The sequence below is a fragment of the Lampris incognitus genome, chromosome 5 (assembly GCF_029633865.1).
Source record: "Lampris incognitus isolate fLamInc1 chromosome 5, fLamInc1.hap2, whole genome shotgun sequence".
Lineage (NCBI taxonomy): Eukaryota > Metazoa > Chordata > Actinopteri > Lampriformes > Lampridae > Lampris > Lampris incognitus.
In genome coordinates, this window is record NC_079215.1 from 29520679 (window position 1) to 29542486 (window position 21808).

At 41.2% G+C, this 21808-nt stretch overlaps 1 protein-coding gene across 1 annotated transcript in view; it reads left to right on the forward strand.

The window, feature by feature from the left end:
- Positions 1–21808, forward strand: part of fam13a (family with sequence similarity 13 member A) — an 89497-nt gene that overhangs the window by 21495 nt on the left and 46194 nt on the right. The window contains exons 5-8 of the mRNA XM_056280463.1: positions 4258–4405; positions 7197–7280; positions 8432–8518; positions 12057–12310. Of these exons, the coding sequence (XP_056136438.1) occupies positions 4258–4405; positions 7197–7280; positions 8432–8518; positions 12057–12310 (573 nt within the window). The remainder of the gene's footprint in view (positions 1–4257; positions 4406–7196; positions 7281–8431; positions 8519–12056; positions 12311–21808) is intronic.

The following is a 21808-nucleotide window of genomic DNA, read 5'->3' on the forward strand; positions in this document are numbered from 1 at the left end:
CTTCAGATGAGAAATGGGATTAAACTCGTGACATTTCAGTTCACTTTGGTAAAACATTTCCACTTAAAAAAACAAAACAGAACTTGATTACCACACTTGCTTTAAGCATTAATATCTAGAATAAAAACACACACGTGACACAGATTATAATTTCACAACCTCCAAGACTATTCACCAGAGACATTAAGGCTTTTTGCCCACAATCCTTGTTCTCATGTAGCAACAGTGTGAAATACCTTCTTAAATGTTAAAGAGGGCTGGTACCCTCTCGGTTGATGATCTACTCCCCTCCCCCGAATGCTCCTGATCTTGTTGTCAAAATGTCTGGCCAACAGGTGGCACCATTGTTCATTTAGTGAGAATGCTCTGCTACACAAAAGCCTTTGTCACTTGTATCTGCATTGCTGCTTTAATGTCATCTAGTTGCATTATTCTATGTCATCTAGTTGTGTTTCAACAGCCTTGTCACTACCCGAAAGTCTGAGAATGAATTTCTAGACTCCTTGGTGGTTGAAAAATGAGCGAATGCTGAGACGTTTCTCGATTCATGCCATTCATGGACTTTTTTTGATTAAGCACTAACTAATTTTGTAGTTTTCAAATCTCAGCAGATCTTGCCTTCTCTCTCTAAGACCTGTCAAAGGAAAAATGCATGCAATATATGCAATGCAACTATAATAAAAATAGAAATAAAAAGAACCACAATAATATTGTTAATGCTGTTGTTATGATTACGAAATTTTTGTAATGAGAGTTCCCCTAATGAATTATCTAACTAAAAATATATATTAAGACAATATGTCCTTATACCATTACATATTAATGAGTATTAATTAGGTGTTGTATGGTTAAGTTGGCTAGTTGATTAGTCAGCTAGTTGATACACTACCACGATATGTTGAAATGAGTATTTATATATATATATATATATATATATACATAATTTTTTTTTACCCTTAAAGGGGGCAATCTTGTCACTGGACAAGTGATGCCTCAGAGCAGTAAAAATGGCAGCAGGAGGAGAATTTGCTGAAGAGTTGCACAAACTAAAAAGGACAGAATACATCAATACTATGGAAATGCCTCATCTGAAATGAAGACATTCAGTCATTTACTATAGTTTATGCATTGCTACCCGGAAATTCAACAAAAGTACAAGTGCGCAACCATCTGAAATGACAGCAGTTTCAGCAAGCACCAAGCTACAAACCAAATGCCTGCAGGCTTCCTGGTGAATTTCAGCTTCAGAGCTATCAGACCTTTGGCTGCAGTCAATGGAAAGAAATTCAGAGAGCTGTCACAGGTCTTGATGGAAGCAATGTGTGGTATATCAGTCATCCATTACGTCTAAGCTTTCAGCAACCCTAAAAATATAGTAGTGTTGCAACCTGTAGTAATAGTGTCTTTATAAGCATCCTAAAGTTGTTGAGCCAAGAGCTGACCTCTGTCCCATTCATGGTTTTGTGGTGAATAGGCAGTAAATATCTATCTAAATATCTAATTGTATGAGTTTATTCCTTGAACTATGACTTCATTCTCCCTGCCTTGCATACTCATCTCCAATAATAAAGCTCAGTGTTTGAGTCAGGAAATCCTGGTTGGCAAACGGATCACTTCTCACTGAACAGCATGGACAAGACATGGCTATACTCGATATCATGGCCCAGATTGTACATCTCGTTCTCTAGATCAGATGCCAAATGCTGTGTATGTGTGTCTGTGTGCTGGGGTTATATAATTAGGTCTACAGTAGGGCCTACTTCCATGTCTACATATTTTACAGCTGTTCTCCTCAGTGACATTGCCATTATTACATTGAAAGGTAGCTGAACTCATTCAGCATAGTGCAGTTGACAGTGAAGCCTAACCATCCTCTTACATTTTCAAAAAATAAAAAATAAAGTAAATGCTAACTCTTTAAAATAAGAGTACATTAATTATCATGAGCTAAGGCAAGTAATAAGCATTAACTAACAGTTAATAAACTAATTAACGCTATTACATTTGTTAATACTGTAATAAGCATTAACTAACCCTAATAAGAATTAAGTAAAAAACAAATGTCTCTTGTTAACATTTATTGAGGGTTTGCAGGTTAATTAAGTAAATGATTACTGGACATATTAGTTTACTTGGTGTGTCATCTGGACAGAGGAAGGAAGACAAGGAGATTTGGTGGTGGAATGAGGAAGTACAGCAAAGTATACAGAGGTAGAGGTTGGCAAAGAACAAGTGGGATAGTCAGAGAGATGAAGAAAGTAGACAGGAGTACAAGGAGATGCGGCAAAGGCAAAGGAAAAGGCATATGGTGAGTTGTATGAGAGGTTAGACACTAAGGAGGCAGAAAAGGACTTGTACCGGTTGGCTCGACAGAGGGACTGAGCTGGGAATGATGTGCAGCAGGGTAGGATGATGAAGGATACAGATGGAAATATGATGACAAGCGAGGAGACTGTGTTGAAGGTGGAAGGAGTACTTTGAGGGGCTGATGAATGAAGTGAACGATAGTGAATCAGAAAGTGCGGTGGATTGGCAAGGAAGAAGTGAGGGCAGCTATGAAGAGGATGAAGCGTTGAAAGGCAATTGGTCCAGATGACATAACTGTTGAGGCATGGAGATGTTTAGGAAAGATGGCAGTGGAGTTTTTAACTAGACTGTTTAACACAATCTTGGAAAGTGAGAGGATGCCTGAGGAGTGGACTGGTACCGTTTTTCAAGAATAAGGTTAATGTGCAGAGCTGTAGCAACTACAGAGGTATGAAGTTGATCAGCCACAGCATGAAGATATGGGAAAGAGTAATAGAAGCTAGGTTAAGAAGAGAGGTGATGATTAGCGAGCAGCTGTATGGTTTCATGCCACGAAAGAGCACCACAGATGTGATGTTCGCTTTGAGAATGTTGATTGAGAAGTATAGAAAAGGTCAGAAGAAGTTACATTGTGTCTTTGTGGATTTAGAGAAAGCATATCACAGGGTCCCAAGAGAGGAGGTATGGTATTGTATGAGGAAGTTGGGTGTAGTAGAGAAGTATGTAAGAGTGGTGGAGGATATGTATGAGGGCAGTTTGACAGTGGTGAGGTGTGTGGTTGGAATGACAGATGGGTTCAAGGTGGAGGTGGGATTACATCAAGGATCGGCTCTGAGCCCTTTCTTGTTTGCAATGGTGATGGACAGTTAACGGACGAGATCAGGCAGGAGTTTCTGTGGACTATGATGTTCATGGATGACATTGTGATCTGTAGCGAGAGTAGGGTGCAGGTTGAGGAGAGCCTGGAGAGGTGGAGGTATACATTGGAGAGAAGAGGAATAAAAGTCAGTAGGAGCAAGATGGAATACATATGCATGAACAAGAGAGAGGACAACGGAATGGTGAGGATGCAAGGAACAGAGGTGGCAAAGAGAGATTAATTTAAATACTTGGGGGTCAACTGTTCAAAGTAACGGGGAGTGTGGAAGAGAGATGAAGAGGAGAGTGCAGGCACGGTGGAGTGGGTGGCGAAAAGTGTCAGGAGTGATTTGTGACAGAAGAGTACCAGCAAGAGTTAAAGAGAAGGTTTACAAGATGGTAGTGAGACCAGCTATGTTATATAGTTTGGAGACAGTGGCACTGATTTAAAGACAGGAGGTGGAGCTGGAGGTGGCAGAGTTGAAGATGCTAAGATTTTCCTCGGGCGTGATGAAGAAGGACAGGATTAGGAATGAGTATATTAGAGGGATAGCTCATGTTGGACGGTTTGTAGACAAAGCAAGAGAGACAAGATTGAGGTGGTTTGGACATGTGTGGAGGAGAGATGCTGGCTATATTGGGAGAAGGATGCTGAATATGGAGCTGCCAGGCAAGAGGAAAAGAGGAAGGCCAAAGAGGAGGTTTATGGATGTGGTGAGAGAGGACATGCAGGTGGCTGGTGTGACAGAGGAAGATGCAGAGGACAGGAAGAGATGGAAACGGATTATCCACTGTGGCGACCCCTAATGGGAACAGCCAAAAATAGTAGTAGTACTAGACACATTAGTTAACTGTTAATTAACTGTTAGTTAATGCTTATTACAGGTTAATTAATGTGCCCTTATTGTAAAGTGTAACCAGTTGAATTTGCTCAATTCTTCTGAGTAGACTTTTTTCCTCTAGGATAAAAGTGTGAATTATTCATTATCAAATATTTAGATATATCCGCCCATACTTTCTTAACACTTTTGAAAGAGTAGAATTATTTCATCTCTTGTTTGCTTGCTTCTTCCTCATTTCTTCCTTTCCCAGTGTGGCTCCTGGTTTCGAAGCAATGCAGGATCAAAATGTCTGTAACAAGATCATTGCCAGACTCATCCAGAATTACAGCAGTATTTTTGAGAGCGATGTAGACAGACGAGACTACGTGGAAGAACTACCAACTCTCCTCATCGTCAAAGTACGTATTCATTGGGAAACCCAGACCAAACTGTTACCATACAAAACAGACTACTGTTCCATGCCAATAAGACTTAGTGCAGATTGCAGATGGACATGGAGGGCCCATGCACCCTGCTGGAGGCACAGCAAGAGCTCCCTTCACAATGCTAAAAACATGGTGCATGTATTGATTTTACATTGCAGGACTGCAGTCATTCCTCCTCCACAGGGATGTTTTTAGGCCTTCAGGCTACTGGTTCAGATTTAATTCTTTGCTGACCAATGTCATTAGTTTATCTTGTCTTCTGGAGGTATTCTGTTTTGTATCTGTTGCTCTAAACATAACAGTATTTATTTACCAATGGGTCAACAAGAGTCTGTACGGGCATCCGGGTAGCATAGTGGTCTATTCTGTTGCCTGCCAACACGGGGTATTGCTGGTTGGAATCCCCGTGTTACCTCCGGCTTGGTCAGGAGTCTCTATAGACACAATTGGCCGTGTCTGCAAGTGGGAAGCCGGATGTGGGTATGTGTCCTGGTCACGGCACGAGCACCTCCTCTGGTCAGTCAGGGCACCTGTTCAGGGGGGAGGGGGAATTGGAGGGAATAGCGTGATCCTCCCACATGCTACGTCCCCCTGGCAAAACTCCTCACTATCAGGTGAAAAGAAGCGGCTGGCGACTCCACATGTATTGGAGGAGGCATGTCGTAGTCTGCAGCCCTCCCCGGATCAACGGGGTGAAGCAGCGACCGGGACAGCTCGGAAGAGTGGGGTAATTGGCCGTTTACAATTGTGGAGAAAGGGGGGGGGGTCTGTACTTGATTGGTCTGTTCTCCCTTCAGAGAGTAACTGCACATTGAAATAAATTTGTCATGTTAAAAACTGAACTATGCGGTATGTGTTTTGATGACAGACATCAGTCCTTTGTTAAATCTCAACATTTTGCGGATGTGATTTCCTGTAATAAATCTGTCAGCATTGCGCCCCTACTGGTTGAACTCTGACCCAGGTGTGCAGTCTCAAATGCTCACATATCAGAGTACTTTTGTCCACAAACATGTCACATGCAAATAAAAGTCTGAACGTTACCAAGCGAGACAGTCTGATCCCAACCAGCTACCATCTGAACATCAACTGACCAACTCACCACAAAGTCGCGTTTCCGTAGTGCAATACCGTTTCGTCAGCATTAAAAATCATGGTTTTCTAAACCATGTTTCTAGCCATATTGCTCTTTTAGTTAACTTACTATATCTACTTGGCAAAACCTCAAATCCTCACTTCGGTTGTGAAACTACAAATGTGAACAAAGTTTTTAAGCTAATCTATATAATTCCTATACCTTTCCATCCTTTGCTGCTATCAGCAGAGTTGAATAGCTGCTTGAAGTCCATTTTAATGCACTTCTATGGTGTAAATGAGAGAAATACATAAACAGTTGTCCGTACAACGACAGCTCTTGTAGCCCCATTAGAAGACTTCAGTCTGCACTTTACATAAACAATGTCTCAGTTGTTGATTGATGACTCTGTTTTTGCCTGAAATGTGACTTGGGCCATTTGATGCTGCAAACTATGGTATGGCATTCCTGACTAGCACACCATATGTCAGATCCAGTCTGACCACAGAGGTAAGCAAAGAAAGACTTAGGGAAATGGCCCCTTCCATGCTTGACCCTTGATCTTCTATAGGATCCCTCTCATGTCATTTTAAATGAGATCGCACATTGCTTGCCTCATGTCTGGTCCCCTTGTATAACACCATGCAAATGTTTGCATGCAATGTTAATGTTCATGAGCATTCAAAGTGGTCACACGAATCCTGAGGATAACAGCAAAATTTAGATAGGGATCAGCAATAAGATTAAATATCTTAACCCCCCCCCCCAATGTTAGATCAGTAATATTTGATGATTTCCGTATTCATCACCTTGTCAGTTTACATTTTCAGTTCTGTGTGTGTGGCCCGAAAAATTGACCATGGTTGTGTCTCTGTGCTATGCTGTGTGTCTGTGAGGGCACTGCCATCTGAGACCATACTGACCTACAGGAAACCCCTCATGCAAAACGACTCCCCTTGTGATCACCTTACACACAAAAACAAAAAGCCACAACGTCACCCCCCCCCAAACACACACACACACACACACACACACACACACACACACACACACACACACACACACACACACACACACACACACACACATATACCTCCACCCCCCACCCTAAGGAGGCCTGTCCCTCATGCTTGTCAGCGCAGCACATAGATCATTGGTGCTCCATCTGTTTTAGTGATCATAAAGTGCTGTTTATGTGTGTGTATGTGTTAAATGTAAGGGTGGGGGTCAGCTTTGGTCACATGCTCAGATTAGATTTTCAGCTTGGTCTATTCTGGGACAAGAAGACTTAGCAAAAAACTACAACTTGCATTACCCATATAATTTCCATCACCAACATCATAGTTGTTATTATTAATGATGTTAATTACTTTTAGAAGAATTAGCTTTAGTATTGTATCAGAAAGGTTTATTTGTGCAGTGTTGTGATAAAAAAAACGTTTCTCGAGTTCTTCCCCATCAAATCAAAGAGAGACAGTGAACATCCCACAAGGTACAAGGAAGGGCAGCAACAGCAGTATTTCTGCTAAATTAACTATGAGCCACAATGTAAAGAGTATATTCTTTCACTTTAAAAACTCACTACATTTAGGAAACTGAGAACTGTCTGGCTCAGTAGTGATACAGTATTTATCAAGACATGCATTACAAATGTAGTAAATGTCTTCTTTGTCCCATCTCTGCCCACAGGAGGCGCACTTGACAGATTCAGACACAAAGGAATCACCCAGCACACCCATTTCCAAGGGACCGACGCCAATTCCCAGAAAGAAGGTGTGTGTGGGTGTGTGTGTGTGCGTGTGTGCGTGTGCATCCATGTGCGTTTTTGCATACAAGTGTGTGGATACCAAGCAGTGTACACATCTGTGAATGTCTTTGTGTAAGTATATTTTGTAATGGGAAATGCACCTGTTATGGAACCTTGCATATGAATTGGTCTTGGGGGAGGAAACTGTGTTCGTGCATGGCATTTACTGGACAAACCTGCGTGAACCCTTGAAATTCCCTTACTTAGTCATTTTAACACCAACCATGTGATCTGTGTGACACGATTAACATATGTGGGTATGTTGTGTTTAGAAAAAGTTTTCTTAGACGAGGAACATTTCTTTGAGCATTAGCCTTCAGGATGTTATGATATTGTCAGCTGATGTGTGTGCACAGCTCAATGTTATTTCAGGTCATCCAGGGTTAATAGATGATAACACTTCCCTTGAGTGGGTTTTACTGTGATTTTACAGATAAGTTATCACAAGCACCCTAAACAGGAATCGCTATAAACAGCAGCTGGCAAGATGTAGTATGTCGTGTCACACTTTCCAATGTTAATTTGTCATTAAAAAGGGCTTTCATTAACGAGGGGTCTTCCTGTTTGTTTTAACCAGTGGAAGTAGGGCCTTTGTCGTTTTAACACTGGTTTTCTCAGAGAACTTGACTGCAATTTGATTTAACTAATGTGTGGGAGGTCTGCACAATTGATGCTGCATCTCCGTATGACATACATGTAGTTCTCGTAATTGATTTGATTAGATTTGGTTAGAAGTAGTGAGCTATGGTGTTGACTTGAAATACAAATAATACTTTGTATCAGTCATGACACTTGTGGTTAACAACGCTGATCCTGATTTCTAACAAAGAAATTAGGATGACCTCATCATCCTCAGGTTTTCTTGAAAGATCAGAATTACTGTTTCAATATGGAGTTATTTATATCAACTTGTTCCTAATGCTGTAGTAAAAATTCAGAATGCATTTCTCAAGTGACTTGGACAAGTTATTTGTGTGTGTGTGTGTTTGTGTGTGTGTGTGTGTGTGTGTGTGTGTGTGTGTGTGTGTGTGTGTGTGTGTGTGTGTGTGTGTGTGTGTGTGTGTGTGTGTGTGTGTGTTCAAATCTTATTCAGTCTCTTCATTTATTATGTTCCAAGGTTGGACACAATGGCTCACCAGATGACGCAGATCCATTTCCTAAATTCTCCCCCAAAAATCCAACAGCAAGGCCAAGGAAAAATAAGGTATATTCTAAAATATAGTTTACCATGCTGTGTCTGTTAACCAGATTAATTACAACATGAAGGGAATATGATTTTATCCAGTTATCAATACATTATCTCTTTTGTACAATGTTATGTGCCTACTGTAAACAGATTTTGCCTTGTTGGGCTCATGGCTAGTTATGTTTCGCCTCCTGCGTGAATGCTGCCAGGTTTCTTTTCAGTGTTATTGCCTCGTTGAGGTCACTGAGACAGACAGGCTGTGATCGTCCTGGTCTTGCTCCTCATTCACATGACTTGATTTGATAAAGGAAACAGCACAGCACTCATTTGCAGTGTGAGACAAACATGCTACGGTATGGTCGTCCAGATGCACTGGGTTATTTATTATAGATGAATTTCTGAGCTAAAGAAGGACTTGCTCTAATTTTTTTTTTGTTTAGGTGCTACAAGAATGCTTTGGCTTTCTCTTCTTATTTTTTTTAATAAAAACGCTCAAAATGAGATTTAGATATCATCATTGAAGTACATTACTTTTTTTTATTCTCATCTAGCAGACGCTTTAATCCAAATCGGTTTACTAGAGAGACAGCAATTTTTGTAGATGTATTTGTGTGTCAACCTACATGCATCTTCGAGCACCAAATAGTAAATCCTATCAAAGCCGTGCATGTCATATCAAGAGAAATGAAGTGCACAACAGGTAGATCATTAACAGTGATGCGAGTAACAGGGGATTCTGTTTTTAATTTAGCCAGAAAAATGCGGCAAATTAGCATCACAGTCATTCTTAGAGATCATTTAAGGATGAAGGTAGGCCTGGAAAAGGAAAGTCTTTATGGTTTTCTTGAAATTCTGTACATCTGATGGAAGAGGGGAGTTCATTCCACCATTGTGGGTCCAGCTGAGAGAATAATCTGGACTGAGAGCTCAGTCGTCTTGCAGCAGGCATAGACAGTGGACACCCAGAGGTAGAACAAAGAGGCTGAGCAGTAGTGAACATGTTAATAAAAGTTAATAAAAAACATATTAATAATAATAAAAGTTGGTGCAGTTCATTCCACTAAGCTTTGGCGGTAGGCCCTATAATATAAATGCTAAATTAGCTGGGTGTTTGGAGGTTTGGCGATATTAATATGTTGTTGTTGGATAATAGCTGGACTTTGATTTGTAACAATGAAAACAAACTGTTAAATTGCTCATACTGTTGTCTACCAACATGGGGATCGGTGGTTTGAATCCCGGCGTTATCTCCGGCTTGGTTGGGCATCTGTGCAGACACAATTGGCCGTGTCTGCGGGTGGGAAGCCGGATGTGGGTATGCGTCTTGGTCTCTGCACTAGCGCCTGGTTGGTCAGGGCACCTGTTTTTTTTGGGGGGGGGGCTGGGGGGGAATAGCATGATCCTCCTATGCGCTACGTCCCCCTGGCAAAACTCCTTACTGTCAGGTGAAAAGAAGCGGCTGGCGACTCCACATGTATCGGAGGAAGCATGTGGTAGTCTGCAGCCCTCCCTGGATCGGCAGAGGGGGTGGAGCAGTGATGGGGACGGCTCGGAAGAGTGGGGTAATTGGGGAGAAAAAAAGGGGGGGGTTGCTCATACTGTGGGTCCTCTGAATGAAACTTAAGCCAATTTTACATATCATGAACACAGTCTAATGGTATCAAAGCAGAGCTGATAGAGATCCTGATGGCGGTAACACTAGCAATAAATTCCTGTGTCGGTGAAATATTGATTTTGGCTGCAGCCATAATTTTCTCTCATACCTAATTCCTTTTTCTTAGGACGGTGAGCATGTCTTTATTGTTTGATACTGTTTGTGAGTAAACAGTATGAGAAATATTAATGATACCCGTGTGTGAATAAACAGTATGATGAATATTAACCTTTATCGCGGCGTTTGCAGCCTGCACGGAAATGTGCCAAAACAAAATTAAGGTAGATCCTCGTGAGGCTGTGATAGGTGTAATGAGAGGTGTTGAACATCCACGCTAGATGATTTCAAAAATATTCATTTTGGTCGAAAAAAAAAAGGGGGCATTCATGTCATCACAGCAAAGATCTCAATCACAAAAAATATTTTAGGCTGGCTTGTTACCTGCTGTAAAAGTAGCTTCTACTTTTCAACATTAACCATTGAAAGTCGGAATAGTGTTGTTTTCAAAGTCAATTTAAAAACCAGAATGGTTCACATTCCTTCTAGATTTAGGATGAATGAGCTGTCAACATAGATTCTACATTACATATAGCATAACCGAAGTTTGTTTCAAGGTCACATTGTAGTTGTTTTTTTTTTTTTTTTTTTCAGGTCCTTGACTTAGAAACCTGGTCATATTCGCACATTTAGTCAATTATTCCCGAGTGTCTGATTTGCAAAGTCTCCCTACTTATGTCCATGTGAATAACACCGAGCTGCTACTTGCGGTTTGGTGCTCGTTTGTTTTGTAACATGGTGTTTAGAAATGAGGTCCGTTCAGACAGATGGAATTGGAAATGGGTGAAAAGCAAAAATGTAGATACAGCTCCACAGTGTTACAACCATTTTCTGTTTTGTCTCCTTTGGCCTTCTGTGAAGGACAACTTTAGTCAAATCAATGAGCGAGCACTGAGAGGCAAAATCTATAACGGCACAAGAGCGGTTTTGTTGCTGTTCGGTGCTGTTAATGTTCCTAAAGTGTCTGCATTAAGTGAGTCAGCGACTGTTTAAAATGAAGGCAACAGTCATGGATTTTAGAGAAATCCATTATTTTAAACCCCAAATGGAGCTGGCTTATTGATAATTTGTTGGAGAAAAATGTCCAGCCTCTTAATTCAGTATTTAAACTTTAGACTATCAACTGGAATCGAGGTTGTTTTTTTTTTTTAAATAGCGCTGGTTGTTTAGTTTGCTGTCGATGCTCTAGCTAATGGCATGAATCCGATTTCATGGCGTGTCCACTACAGAGGCATTCAAATAGCCAGCTAGTTATTTCACTTCATTGAAGGTGAGCAGAAAATTCGCCTGCATGCATACGAACAGACAGCGCTCTTTTCAAATTATTGTTGTTTCCGTGTAACTCTTTGTAAACTATATTTCTTTCTGACTCTATAAATTATCTCATATTTATTGCCTCCTCACTTCAGCCAGTACAGTAAAATGCAGGGGGACAGGATCCATAACGTAGCTGTTATTAGGTTGAGGTTCTATTCCTACACCACAGTCGGTGGCTCACGCCAATTATATCCGCTGAGGGTAAAGAAGGTAAGGCATCAGTCTAACCTTCCGCTTTTCCCTCTTTCTATTGCTTTCTCTTTTTGTGTGTGCTTTTTTTTTAACATTGTCCCTTCGAATCACTGATAATAGAACCTCAAATTCTTGTTTTATACAAATCCGAGCAGAGGTTAAAAACTATGGCAGTTAGGTCTGATGTTGGTATGTGTGTTTCCTGGTGTGTATGCATATTTTTTGTGTGTATCCTCATGGAGAGAAGTTAGCAACCTGTATCATTTACCTCGCGGTAGCTTCTCAGATTCCTGATCACGAGAATCACTGTTTTTTTCCTCTTGTTCCACTTGGCAGGTGAGGAAGGGAACCAGTGACAGTGTACTGCAACTGATACCTCAGCCAAGCAGCTCTGCTGGGCTGCCTCGCGTTAGACCGCTGCCCATACCCATACTGGAGACCCTGACCCCACAGCGGAGGAGCCCCAGCCCAGAGAAGATGACGACAACTCCATCAGCCCAGAGCTTGGCCTACCAGGACCTCCCACGATCCAACTTTTCCTGTTTTCCCCCTGATTTCAGTCCCTCAGTGAGCGTGGATGCCCTGAACAGGTCAGTTGGTCTGGATGAAATGCATCAGCGTTAACACACAGTGTGGAAAGTACAAATACAAACTCGTAATTTAGCAGGTTTCCTCACATACTTAGTATAGACTACACCATACAGTGAAAAGTGCTTATAGCAATGACAGTTAAATAGCTTATACTGATCAAAAATCGCTGGACGAAGTCATTCCGATACTAATCTGGTTATTGTGGTCAAACAGTCCACTTAAAGGGATAATTCTTACATGGAAAATAAGAAAACAAAAACAAAAAACAGCATTTTAAAACCAAGATAATCCATGAGATCTGTTGTTAAATTTTTTTTATTGTATTTCTTGCTTACTTCCATGATAGTGAACATCTTCACCTCCGCTCAAAAAATCTACCTCTGGGAGTGCCCCAGTAGCTCACCTAGTAGAGCGCATACCACATATGAAGCTGAGTCCTTACCGCAGTGGCCTGGGTTTGAATCCAGCCAGCCTGGGCCCTTTGCTGCATGTCATCCCCAGTCTGTCTGCCGTTCCTGTCTCTCTCTCTTGACTATCACGATCAAATAAAGGCGGAAAATGCCAAAAAAAAATCTTAATTTAAATAAAAAAATTTAAATCTACCTCCGAAATCCCCCAGTAGCCGAAAGTGGCATCGGCTTACTTTAATTTTTAGCCCCCAGCCTACTGTTGTTAAAAATGTACTTTAGGTTACAGTAACATCAGATAGCGTTGCCTATAGTCTTTTTTAAATGATTGCTTCACGCATTTAAGCAGCTGATATTTTGTTACAGTACAATCGTTGACAGTAGGCTACCGTCTTTCATTCAGTTAAAGCCAATAAAACAGAGAAGTTGTGCGTTTCATGACATTTATCAAATAAGTGTTCACGTCAATTAGAAATTTAGAAATTCATCCGACACCCCCCCCCCCAGAAAAACAACACTTCAAGTGATCAACCGTTTATAGTGATTATATTAGACAAATTAAATCACTATAAATGGTTTCAAATGTGCTACTGTTCTTGAAATTATTATATATACTTGTTGTTGTAAAATGTTTTTATTTTACCAACAGATTGCACAGTCTTAAGTCTTCCAAGAGTTGTAAATACCCTGATGATGTTTTTAGAGGTCTTTGTCTAAATGTCATCAATAATTAACCATTGGTCATAACCAGCATTGGGAGTATAATCTCATGTAAAGCCCAGAACTCCTTTTCTATATAACAAATTAGATTTACTGATGTTCTTGACTCCATGAGGAAGTTTCTTCCATAGCACACACACTATAATAATTCAACTCTGCTGCTAAACAGAAAATAATAAAGCATGCAGGAAACCACTGCAGGGAGTCGTCTTGTGAATTGTTATTGCTTGTTATTGCAGTTTTTTTATTTTATTGGTGACATAATCTTATCTGTCGTTTGTAAATACACACTTTTATGATTGCTGTCAGAGACAGGCTAAGGTCATACATAATGTTATACAAAATCTCTCAAGCGAAATATCTGGCTTGAGATATGTTACGGTTTTACAGATCCATTTCCAAGTTCTCCGTAAAGGCTACATGCAGAGTCACTCATAAAAACAGTGTGGAATGCGACAATGTGAAGGAGACGTAGCTGTAGTAAAATAGGTTATGACCACTGTTTGCGTAGGTGACATGCTGTCACTCGAGGGTGAGGGTTAAGAACCTGGAGCATTTAACTGTGAGATGGGATCTAAGAGCAAAGCCCAGTCACAATGTGCCTCCGGCATCCAAACAAGCTTATTATAAGTACCTGAAACCGGAACCGATTGGTGTCAAGTATCTCCAGTCCTGGAATAGCAAGGCTACAGCTGCGTCTGTTGTTGGGTCTCATGCTGCTCCTGAATGTGGTTGATTTAGCAGCAACCTAATTGTTACCTTGTCTGTTTGAAAAAATACCCATTTCTTTGGTGTATCAAGTGCCACCCCTCTTCTCACAAGACCAGAGCCCCCAATCTGTTGTATTCCCAGTTTGTATTGGGTCCAATGTTATGCAGAACTGGCCTCTCAGTTTAGTTGGAGTCATCTGAACCACCTTTGCTGATTGCAAACTGTAGGTAGAGCTTTTCTTTGAGGAGAAAATAGAAGACATTTTCCATGCAAATGTAGCCCGTGGAATTAGATACCACACAGGACACAATTACTTCCGGGGTTCTTGTAGCTTTAATTTTATTGTTTGAACCTTCGAATGCAGATCGTTTTACTGAGTGCATAAATTCCTGTGTCTTTCGAGCAAACAGCTCATAAATGTTCACAGATGTGGCAAGTTTAACAGAAAAGATTTTAAAAGGAAAATAATAAATACAAAATACAACATACGATGCAAAATACGGCAGTGGACTGTGTATGTTAAACAGGGTTTAACAAAGACATGTGGAACTTCCTGAAGATCGCGCAACTTCTCACTCTGTCAGTTACCTTTAAACAGAATTAAAATGCATATAAAACCTTTACATTTCCCTTACTACCCAAATACAATGGCATGGTGTGGCTTTATGCACGCCAACATTACCTTGTCATGCCTGCAATGGCGAACAGTGGTCGACGGCTCGCGCCCAAAATCGCCGAACATCAACTCCAGTAGCGTCTAAATCAAACCATCTTGTCAAATTACCGACATACAATATTGTTTGGAATAATGTTACAGGTATATTTCACAAGATATTCACCCCTACTTACTACGGAGTCAGAGCACCGTCACACCGCAATCTTCAGGTGCTTCACACAAGAAAAAGAAAGAATACCCAAGATGCACTTGGATAACTTGCAGAAAGAGTACCCAAGATGCACTTGGATAACTTGCACGGAGTTACAATAAAAGTCCGCAACACTGCCACTTACTGGTCAAAACATGCAATGACAACCAAAACTATAAAAATACACTCACAATCTGCTTCACAATTTAGATACATCAAATGACATTTTACATGGCTTGACAGTGTAACAATTACATATATTAACAGTTAAACTACACTAAATTTAAATGGAAAATCATTTAACATATTTAACAGATTTACCACCCGGCTACATACTCCCCTGCAAATATAGTCAACGTCCTCGGTGACTACGAAACATGAACTGACTCAAATACTCCCTGCAAGGCCTTTTCAAAGAGAGCAGCACCCAGGCTTGTCAAAACCTTAGAGACCATGTCTGTGCTGACTGAGACTGCATTACAGGCTGACTTTGGCAGATGAAATGGGTTTGAATGAGATCCAGCCATTTCCCGCTTGCTTTTCCTAATGGCAGGTTTAGGTGCATAGGTTCTACGTCCTGCTCCACCAGCATCATCTGTTAGTGCGGGCCTGTCCCTGTTTTCAATAATGGGCAAGTCACTGTCGCTAACGTCTGGATGCACATCATTAACACATTCTGTTTCTGTGCCACAATTTCTCATATCTGAATAACCTTCCTCAGGTCCTTCACCGTCACTCTCATCTGTGGGTGCTGTTACATGTAAACTAACACTTTCTGCTGCAAGAGGCAGGTTAGGTACTTGCACAAGCCGGCGAGGGATGACTTCCTCAACAATAACAAAATCAGCCTCAGGTGACTCAGGCTCATCCTCAGCTACAGGCTGTGTAGTGGTCTGTAACCTAGTTCTAGTTCTTGGTTTGGGAACTGGTTTGGCACAAGGTCGCAACTCTGACCTATGAACTCTTTTAATGGGACCTCCCTCAAAAGGTTCAACAGTGTTTGTAGTACCCTGGATGTCAACTACCTTGTAGACTGTTGAGGTCCATGTGTCCTGAATCTTATGTCTACCTGGGGGTCTGTGACGTAGGAAAACCAACTGACCAATGTCCACAGGAGGACAATACACCTTCTCATTTTGCAGTGAGATCCTCTCAGCTGCCTTCTGCTCTGAGTACTCTCTGGCTCTCTCGTGTGCCTGTCTGAGTCTCTCCTGATGAACAGACAACCAATCCTGTTTCCTGTCTGACACACACTCACGCCCTAATAAAGCATCTACTGGGAGATGTGGCTGTCCGAAAAGCAAATAATAAGGCGAGTACCCTGTGGTGGAATGAGGAGTGACATTATAGGCATATACTACTTCAGACAGATGCTCTGGCCAACGCTTTTTTTCTCTGGTGGGAGTGTCCTTAACAAGTCATGGAGTGTGCGATTGTATCTTTCACACTGACCGTTTCCCTGTGGCCTGTAGGGAGTTGTCCGTGTCTTTTTAACCCCATAGAGTTTGCACAGCTCTGCTATAATTTCACTCTTGAAATTTCGACCTTGGTCTGAGTGCAGTCTCTCTGGGACCCCATATTTCATGAACCACTCCCTGAGCAAAACTTTAGCTGTAGTGTCAGCCTTCTGGTCTTTGGTAGCATACGCTTGTGTGAACTTTGTAAACACATCGGTCACAACAAGGACATTTTCACGGCCATCTGAAGCTGCCTCCAACACTGTAAAATCAACAGCCACCACTTCTAGAGGTCGGGAGGCCAGGAATGCCTGAACTGGAGCATGGATTTTTGGCTGAGGCATCTTGGTCAAAATGCACCGCTCGCAGTTTTTAACCCAGCTTTCAACATCCTCGCATAGCCCTACCCAAAAACACCTCCCTCTTAGCAAGTTTACAGTGCGCTCTATGCCCTGATGTCCCATGTTGTTATGTACATTTTCTAGAACTTGGTCCCTCAAACAACTAGGCACGAGTAACTGCCACACTTCTCCATGACGTGGGTCTGTGATAACCCTGTACAACAACCCTTCTCGTTGTTGTATGCATCTCCATTGTTTCAACAATCTTTTCACTTGACTAGACAGGGCTGCTCTCTCTCTGGGACATGGCCTCCTCCCCCGATCCCAAAATGCCCTAAACTCTTTTAGGGTGGGGTCACCGGCCTGAAAACCTACCAGCTCCTCTCTGGTATAACCTGGCAGTGTGGGGATGTTGCCCTGTTTAGTACCTGTCTCACCAGACCTCGACTCCCCAGCACGGATCTGTCTCACTTTGTAACACTCCAGACCTCTAGAGACAAGACCAGGATCCAGAACTGTTCCTCGCTCAATCAGGTTACACACAGTGATAATGGAAATTATAGTAAAGCATTGACACGAAAACTGACTGATGTGGCTGTTTGGACTATTGGATGGCTTGTCCAGTATACCAGTGTCCTTTACTGTGATCCAAGTCAGTATTCAGGACTATGTCACCATGAGATACAACAACACATTAACCTAAAGATTTTGACAGTCAGTGCTTTTACTCACAGACATATACTTAAATCCAGATCTCACTAAACCAAGTGTACTCAAATGAACTCACTCAAAAAAAAAAACATAATAGTATTTGTAACTGGTGACAGTACATACAGGTGTATGCAAACTAGCAAACCTCAATATTGTGAGAATTCTTTGTCACAAAATACATATGGATTCAATTATTTAACTTTGTGACATAAAATGATGACATTTATGTTTGTGGCCTTGAATTGTTTCAATAAAAAAGACTAAACTTCATCTCAATATCTCTTCCTGGAATAGGTGATATCGGTTTGCATTGAGTAGCAGTAGTTTTCTTTGCTAGCTTAGGGTAACAGTAAATCTTATTTTAAAATCTAGTCATCATGATGCATTGGCTGACTGATCTAGACAGTCTGACGGAAGACCCCGGTTATTTACGTAAGCAGGCTGGCCTTATTCCCCACACTAGCCTGCCGTGGTGTACAAAACAAGCTGAATAAGACTTTGTAGCTCTAGACTTTACCAATAGTTTATCAGACTAAGAATTATGCCCCACCTTCAAGACATTGTCCCCAAGAAAACTGTTGTCAAGTGGTCACACCCTGAAGTTCTGATACATAAAGGTGGATGCAGATTTACAGGAATAACGAGCATGTATTGTGAAAATAAGGACAGACTTTATGATAGGTGTGACACACTGCTGTCTGAGTCCAAGCAAGCAAGGACTCGGGGAATTTGCATCCAGTAGACTTAAGCCATGCATCCACCAGACACCTGTTAAAAAGCAATAGTTTCATTTTTGTGCCATTTTCTATGGAAAGGTCACATTCTGAGTTCTTTTGATCCAGTCCAAGGACCTGCACACAGCTCATCAATTTCACTTATAGTTCCACCAACCAATAAGGAGGAAGGAGGGGCAGGTCGAAGAGAAGAAATCAAAACTAAATTGTCAAAGTGTCTGTGTGGGTTTCCTCCGGGTGCTCCGGTTTCCTCCCAAAGTCCAAAGACACGTAGGTCAGGTGAATCAGCCGTACTAAATTTTCCCTAGATGTGAATGTGTGTGTGTGTGTGTGTGTGTGTGTGTGTGTGTGTGTGTGTGTGTGTGTGTGTGTGTGTGTGTGTGTGTGTGTGTGTGTGTGTGTGTGTCTGCCCTGTGATGGCCTGGCGGCCTGTCCAGGGTGTCTCCCTGCCTGCCACCCAATGACTGCTGGGATAGGTTCCAGCATTCCCCAACCCTGAGAGTAAGATAAGCGGTTTGGATAATGGATGAATGGATGTCAAAGTGGAAAAAACAAACTGAGGAAAATGAGTCGGTAAATAGTGTTAATGACAGAAAAAAATCGACAATTTATATTCATTTTATTATAATATGAAAAAAAAGTGAGAACCCGAGGAACATTTCTTTGTCATGAAACTTACTTACCTCATTGCTCCAGTGCACAACTCCAGTGCTAGTGACATTTTTTTGTTTTGAAAGACGTAGCCAGTGGACCAGTGACCTTATTGTAATGGGTCACTGGCATGATGTTTAAAATTAGTTATTTCACTAACGAAACGCAAACAGTGTTGCCAACTCTTCCACACTATTGGCTGCCCTAAAAGTTGCTAGAATTTGCTAAAGAGAGAGAGAGAGAGAGAGAGAGAGCAAGTGGGATGAAAAGCCAAGTGGAAAACAAAAAGTAGAGAAAATGGGAATGAATAGCAAAATAGCCTTCATGTTTGTTAGACTTTTTTCCATTGGTTACTCATCAGGAAGGAGACAAAAAAGGACATCAAAATTATTGACAAAGACACTAGCCTGATTATCTAAAGAAGCTACAGATTCCAGTCTAGATAAAACTATTACCATATTAACAAAACCAACCCTTAGCAGTGAAAATCATTTAGTGCCCGTAGCCTGGATAGCAGTCTTCTTTATGAGATTGACCTCGTAAGAGTAACGGCCTGTCAGCAGATTTGGCTCTCTTTAACACGAATGGGGCGGTGAAATGTGGAGGGGGATGTGTTACATGCTTCTACATAACTTTATCACAAAATGTATCAGTGTCAACATAAATATTCTCTTCTCCCAAAGATCAGAAAAGGTCACTGGTTTTTCTTATTTCACTAGTTGCTTACAAAGAATTAAGTTGCCATGTGGTCTGAAAAGTCACTAAATACTAAAAGTTGTTAAAAATCTAACGACAAGGACACAGGTTAGCAACAATGGTTCCTAGCCATTTGTAGTAGGAGCAAAAATGATGTGATCCATCCAAGAAGTGGGTCTAATTTTCACATTATACTTGAAATTGTTAAGTGTTTTCTGTAATTTGTGTGTTCAGTTTTAAGCCTCTCAGGGATTGCTGCTCTCAGTTTTTGGTTTAATGAAGGACAGTCCATTGAGCAGGCGATGCTTTTTTTTTCTGCATGCACTTGTCTAACAAAGCCCTGATTTATGCACCAAATTCCCACCTCACCCTTACCTAGAGATGGACTAGTTAGTATATGAAGTGTCAAGTATGAAGTATGAGGATGAGAATGAGTGAGTGCCCATGAACACACACACACACACACACACACACACACACACACACACACACACACACACACACACATATATATATATATATATATATATATACGTATATATATAAAATTTAACTGGCACTGACTTTGACATGTAGACACATAGCAGATATGAGATAATTTTCCATGAGTAACATTCTGAGTTTTCCTGTCTGCAGTTTCTTTCATACCTACTTGTCAGCCTGGTTTCAGTTTCCGTAAGTATGTACATGTCAGACGTATCTGTGTCAGCGTACTGTAATACTTTGTGGCACAGCAACAAGTGTACCCAGCCAAACTGGATTTAACACAGGCCAAGAGGGAATACTAAATATGAAGATCGCTTATTTGGAGTATTATGTGAAATGTTCACTGTGTTCATTCAGTTTTACAATATGTAATTAATGGCTGAGCTTTTTAGGAGCTGAAAATATCAATGAGACAATTGTACCAGGATTTGGATGTTCTGCTTGTATTGATGGCAAGGCAAACCATAAAAAGACAAACCATAAAAAGATATCATAGCCACACCATACAAACTGTGCGAAATAGCATATATGAAGCCTCACGTTGAATATTCATTGTTAAATAGTGTTTAAAAAAAAGAGGATCCTACGCATGCACAGTACAGTAGATCAACCATGCCAATCCAACCAGCCTGCACCACAACACAGCCAACATAGCAGCCGTGTGTGAATTTACCTTGCTTTTGCCATTGCATAGTTGCATGTAGGGGATGCATAGCAACTTTGTTTGTAGTTTCCATGGTTCCCTGAGTCCTGTGCTGTAAGCATTGGCTTTCTTAGAAGTCCATTGAAAATAGGTGGGAGTGAAGAACGTTGCAATGTGGTGTGAGTTCAGGATAGATATGAGAGTACTGTTGGCCAGGCCATCTGTCAAAAAAGTGTCATCCATCAGCTGATAGCCTGACAGCCTAGATTTACAACAAGAAACCCCTTGTCAACACCTTGGACAAAAGTATTAATGTAATTATATTATTTTATGTTTTTGTAAATCATATTGAAAATGTTATTGAAAGACCTAATATTGGGGTCAGAGGCTTGGACTGTAAAAAAAAAAAAGGGAGGAAGAAGAATGTATTTGCTCCCCAGTCAATTGTTAAGTTAATTGAGAGAGTGTCAGAAATCACTTTGACCCCTGAGGTTTTCGACAAAAGAAGCTGTTTTGTTCATGCAATAATGCAAATGAAGGTTAAGTTAGATAATCTGTAGTGTTCATGGTGGTCTTTGACTGGCTGCTCCAGAATCAATTCTGCTGCTTCACCTCAGAGAGTCGGCCTAGGATTCATTCTTCCTTTTCCACTTGTCATTTTTTTCTTTCGACACTCTTATAGTCAAGTATGATTAATAATGATGTTAAGAGCCTTTAGATGAAGCAATAGACACTTGAAGAGAACTTGAAGATGATGAAATAATTCATTTTTAGATGGTAACGCTTTGTGGCCGTCCTGCAACGCCTCCACTTTGACTGGCCTGGTATAAGCACATGAGCATTGTGCTCCTTTAACACACTTTTCTATGAAATGCTCGCTCCAGCTTGTGTGTGTGTGTGTGTGTGTGTGTGTGTGTGTGTGTGTGTGTGTGTGTGTGTGTGTGTGTGTGTGTGTGTGTGTGTGTGTGTGTGTGTGTGTGTGTGTGTGTGTGTGTGTGTGTGTTTGTGTGTGTGTGTGTGTGTGTGTGTTTGTGTATACCGGACATGGCTCATGGAGGCTTATCAGCCAAGTGC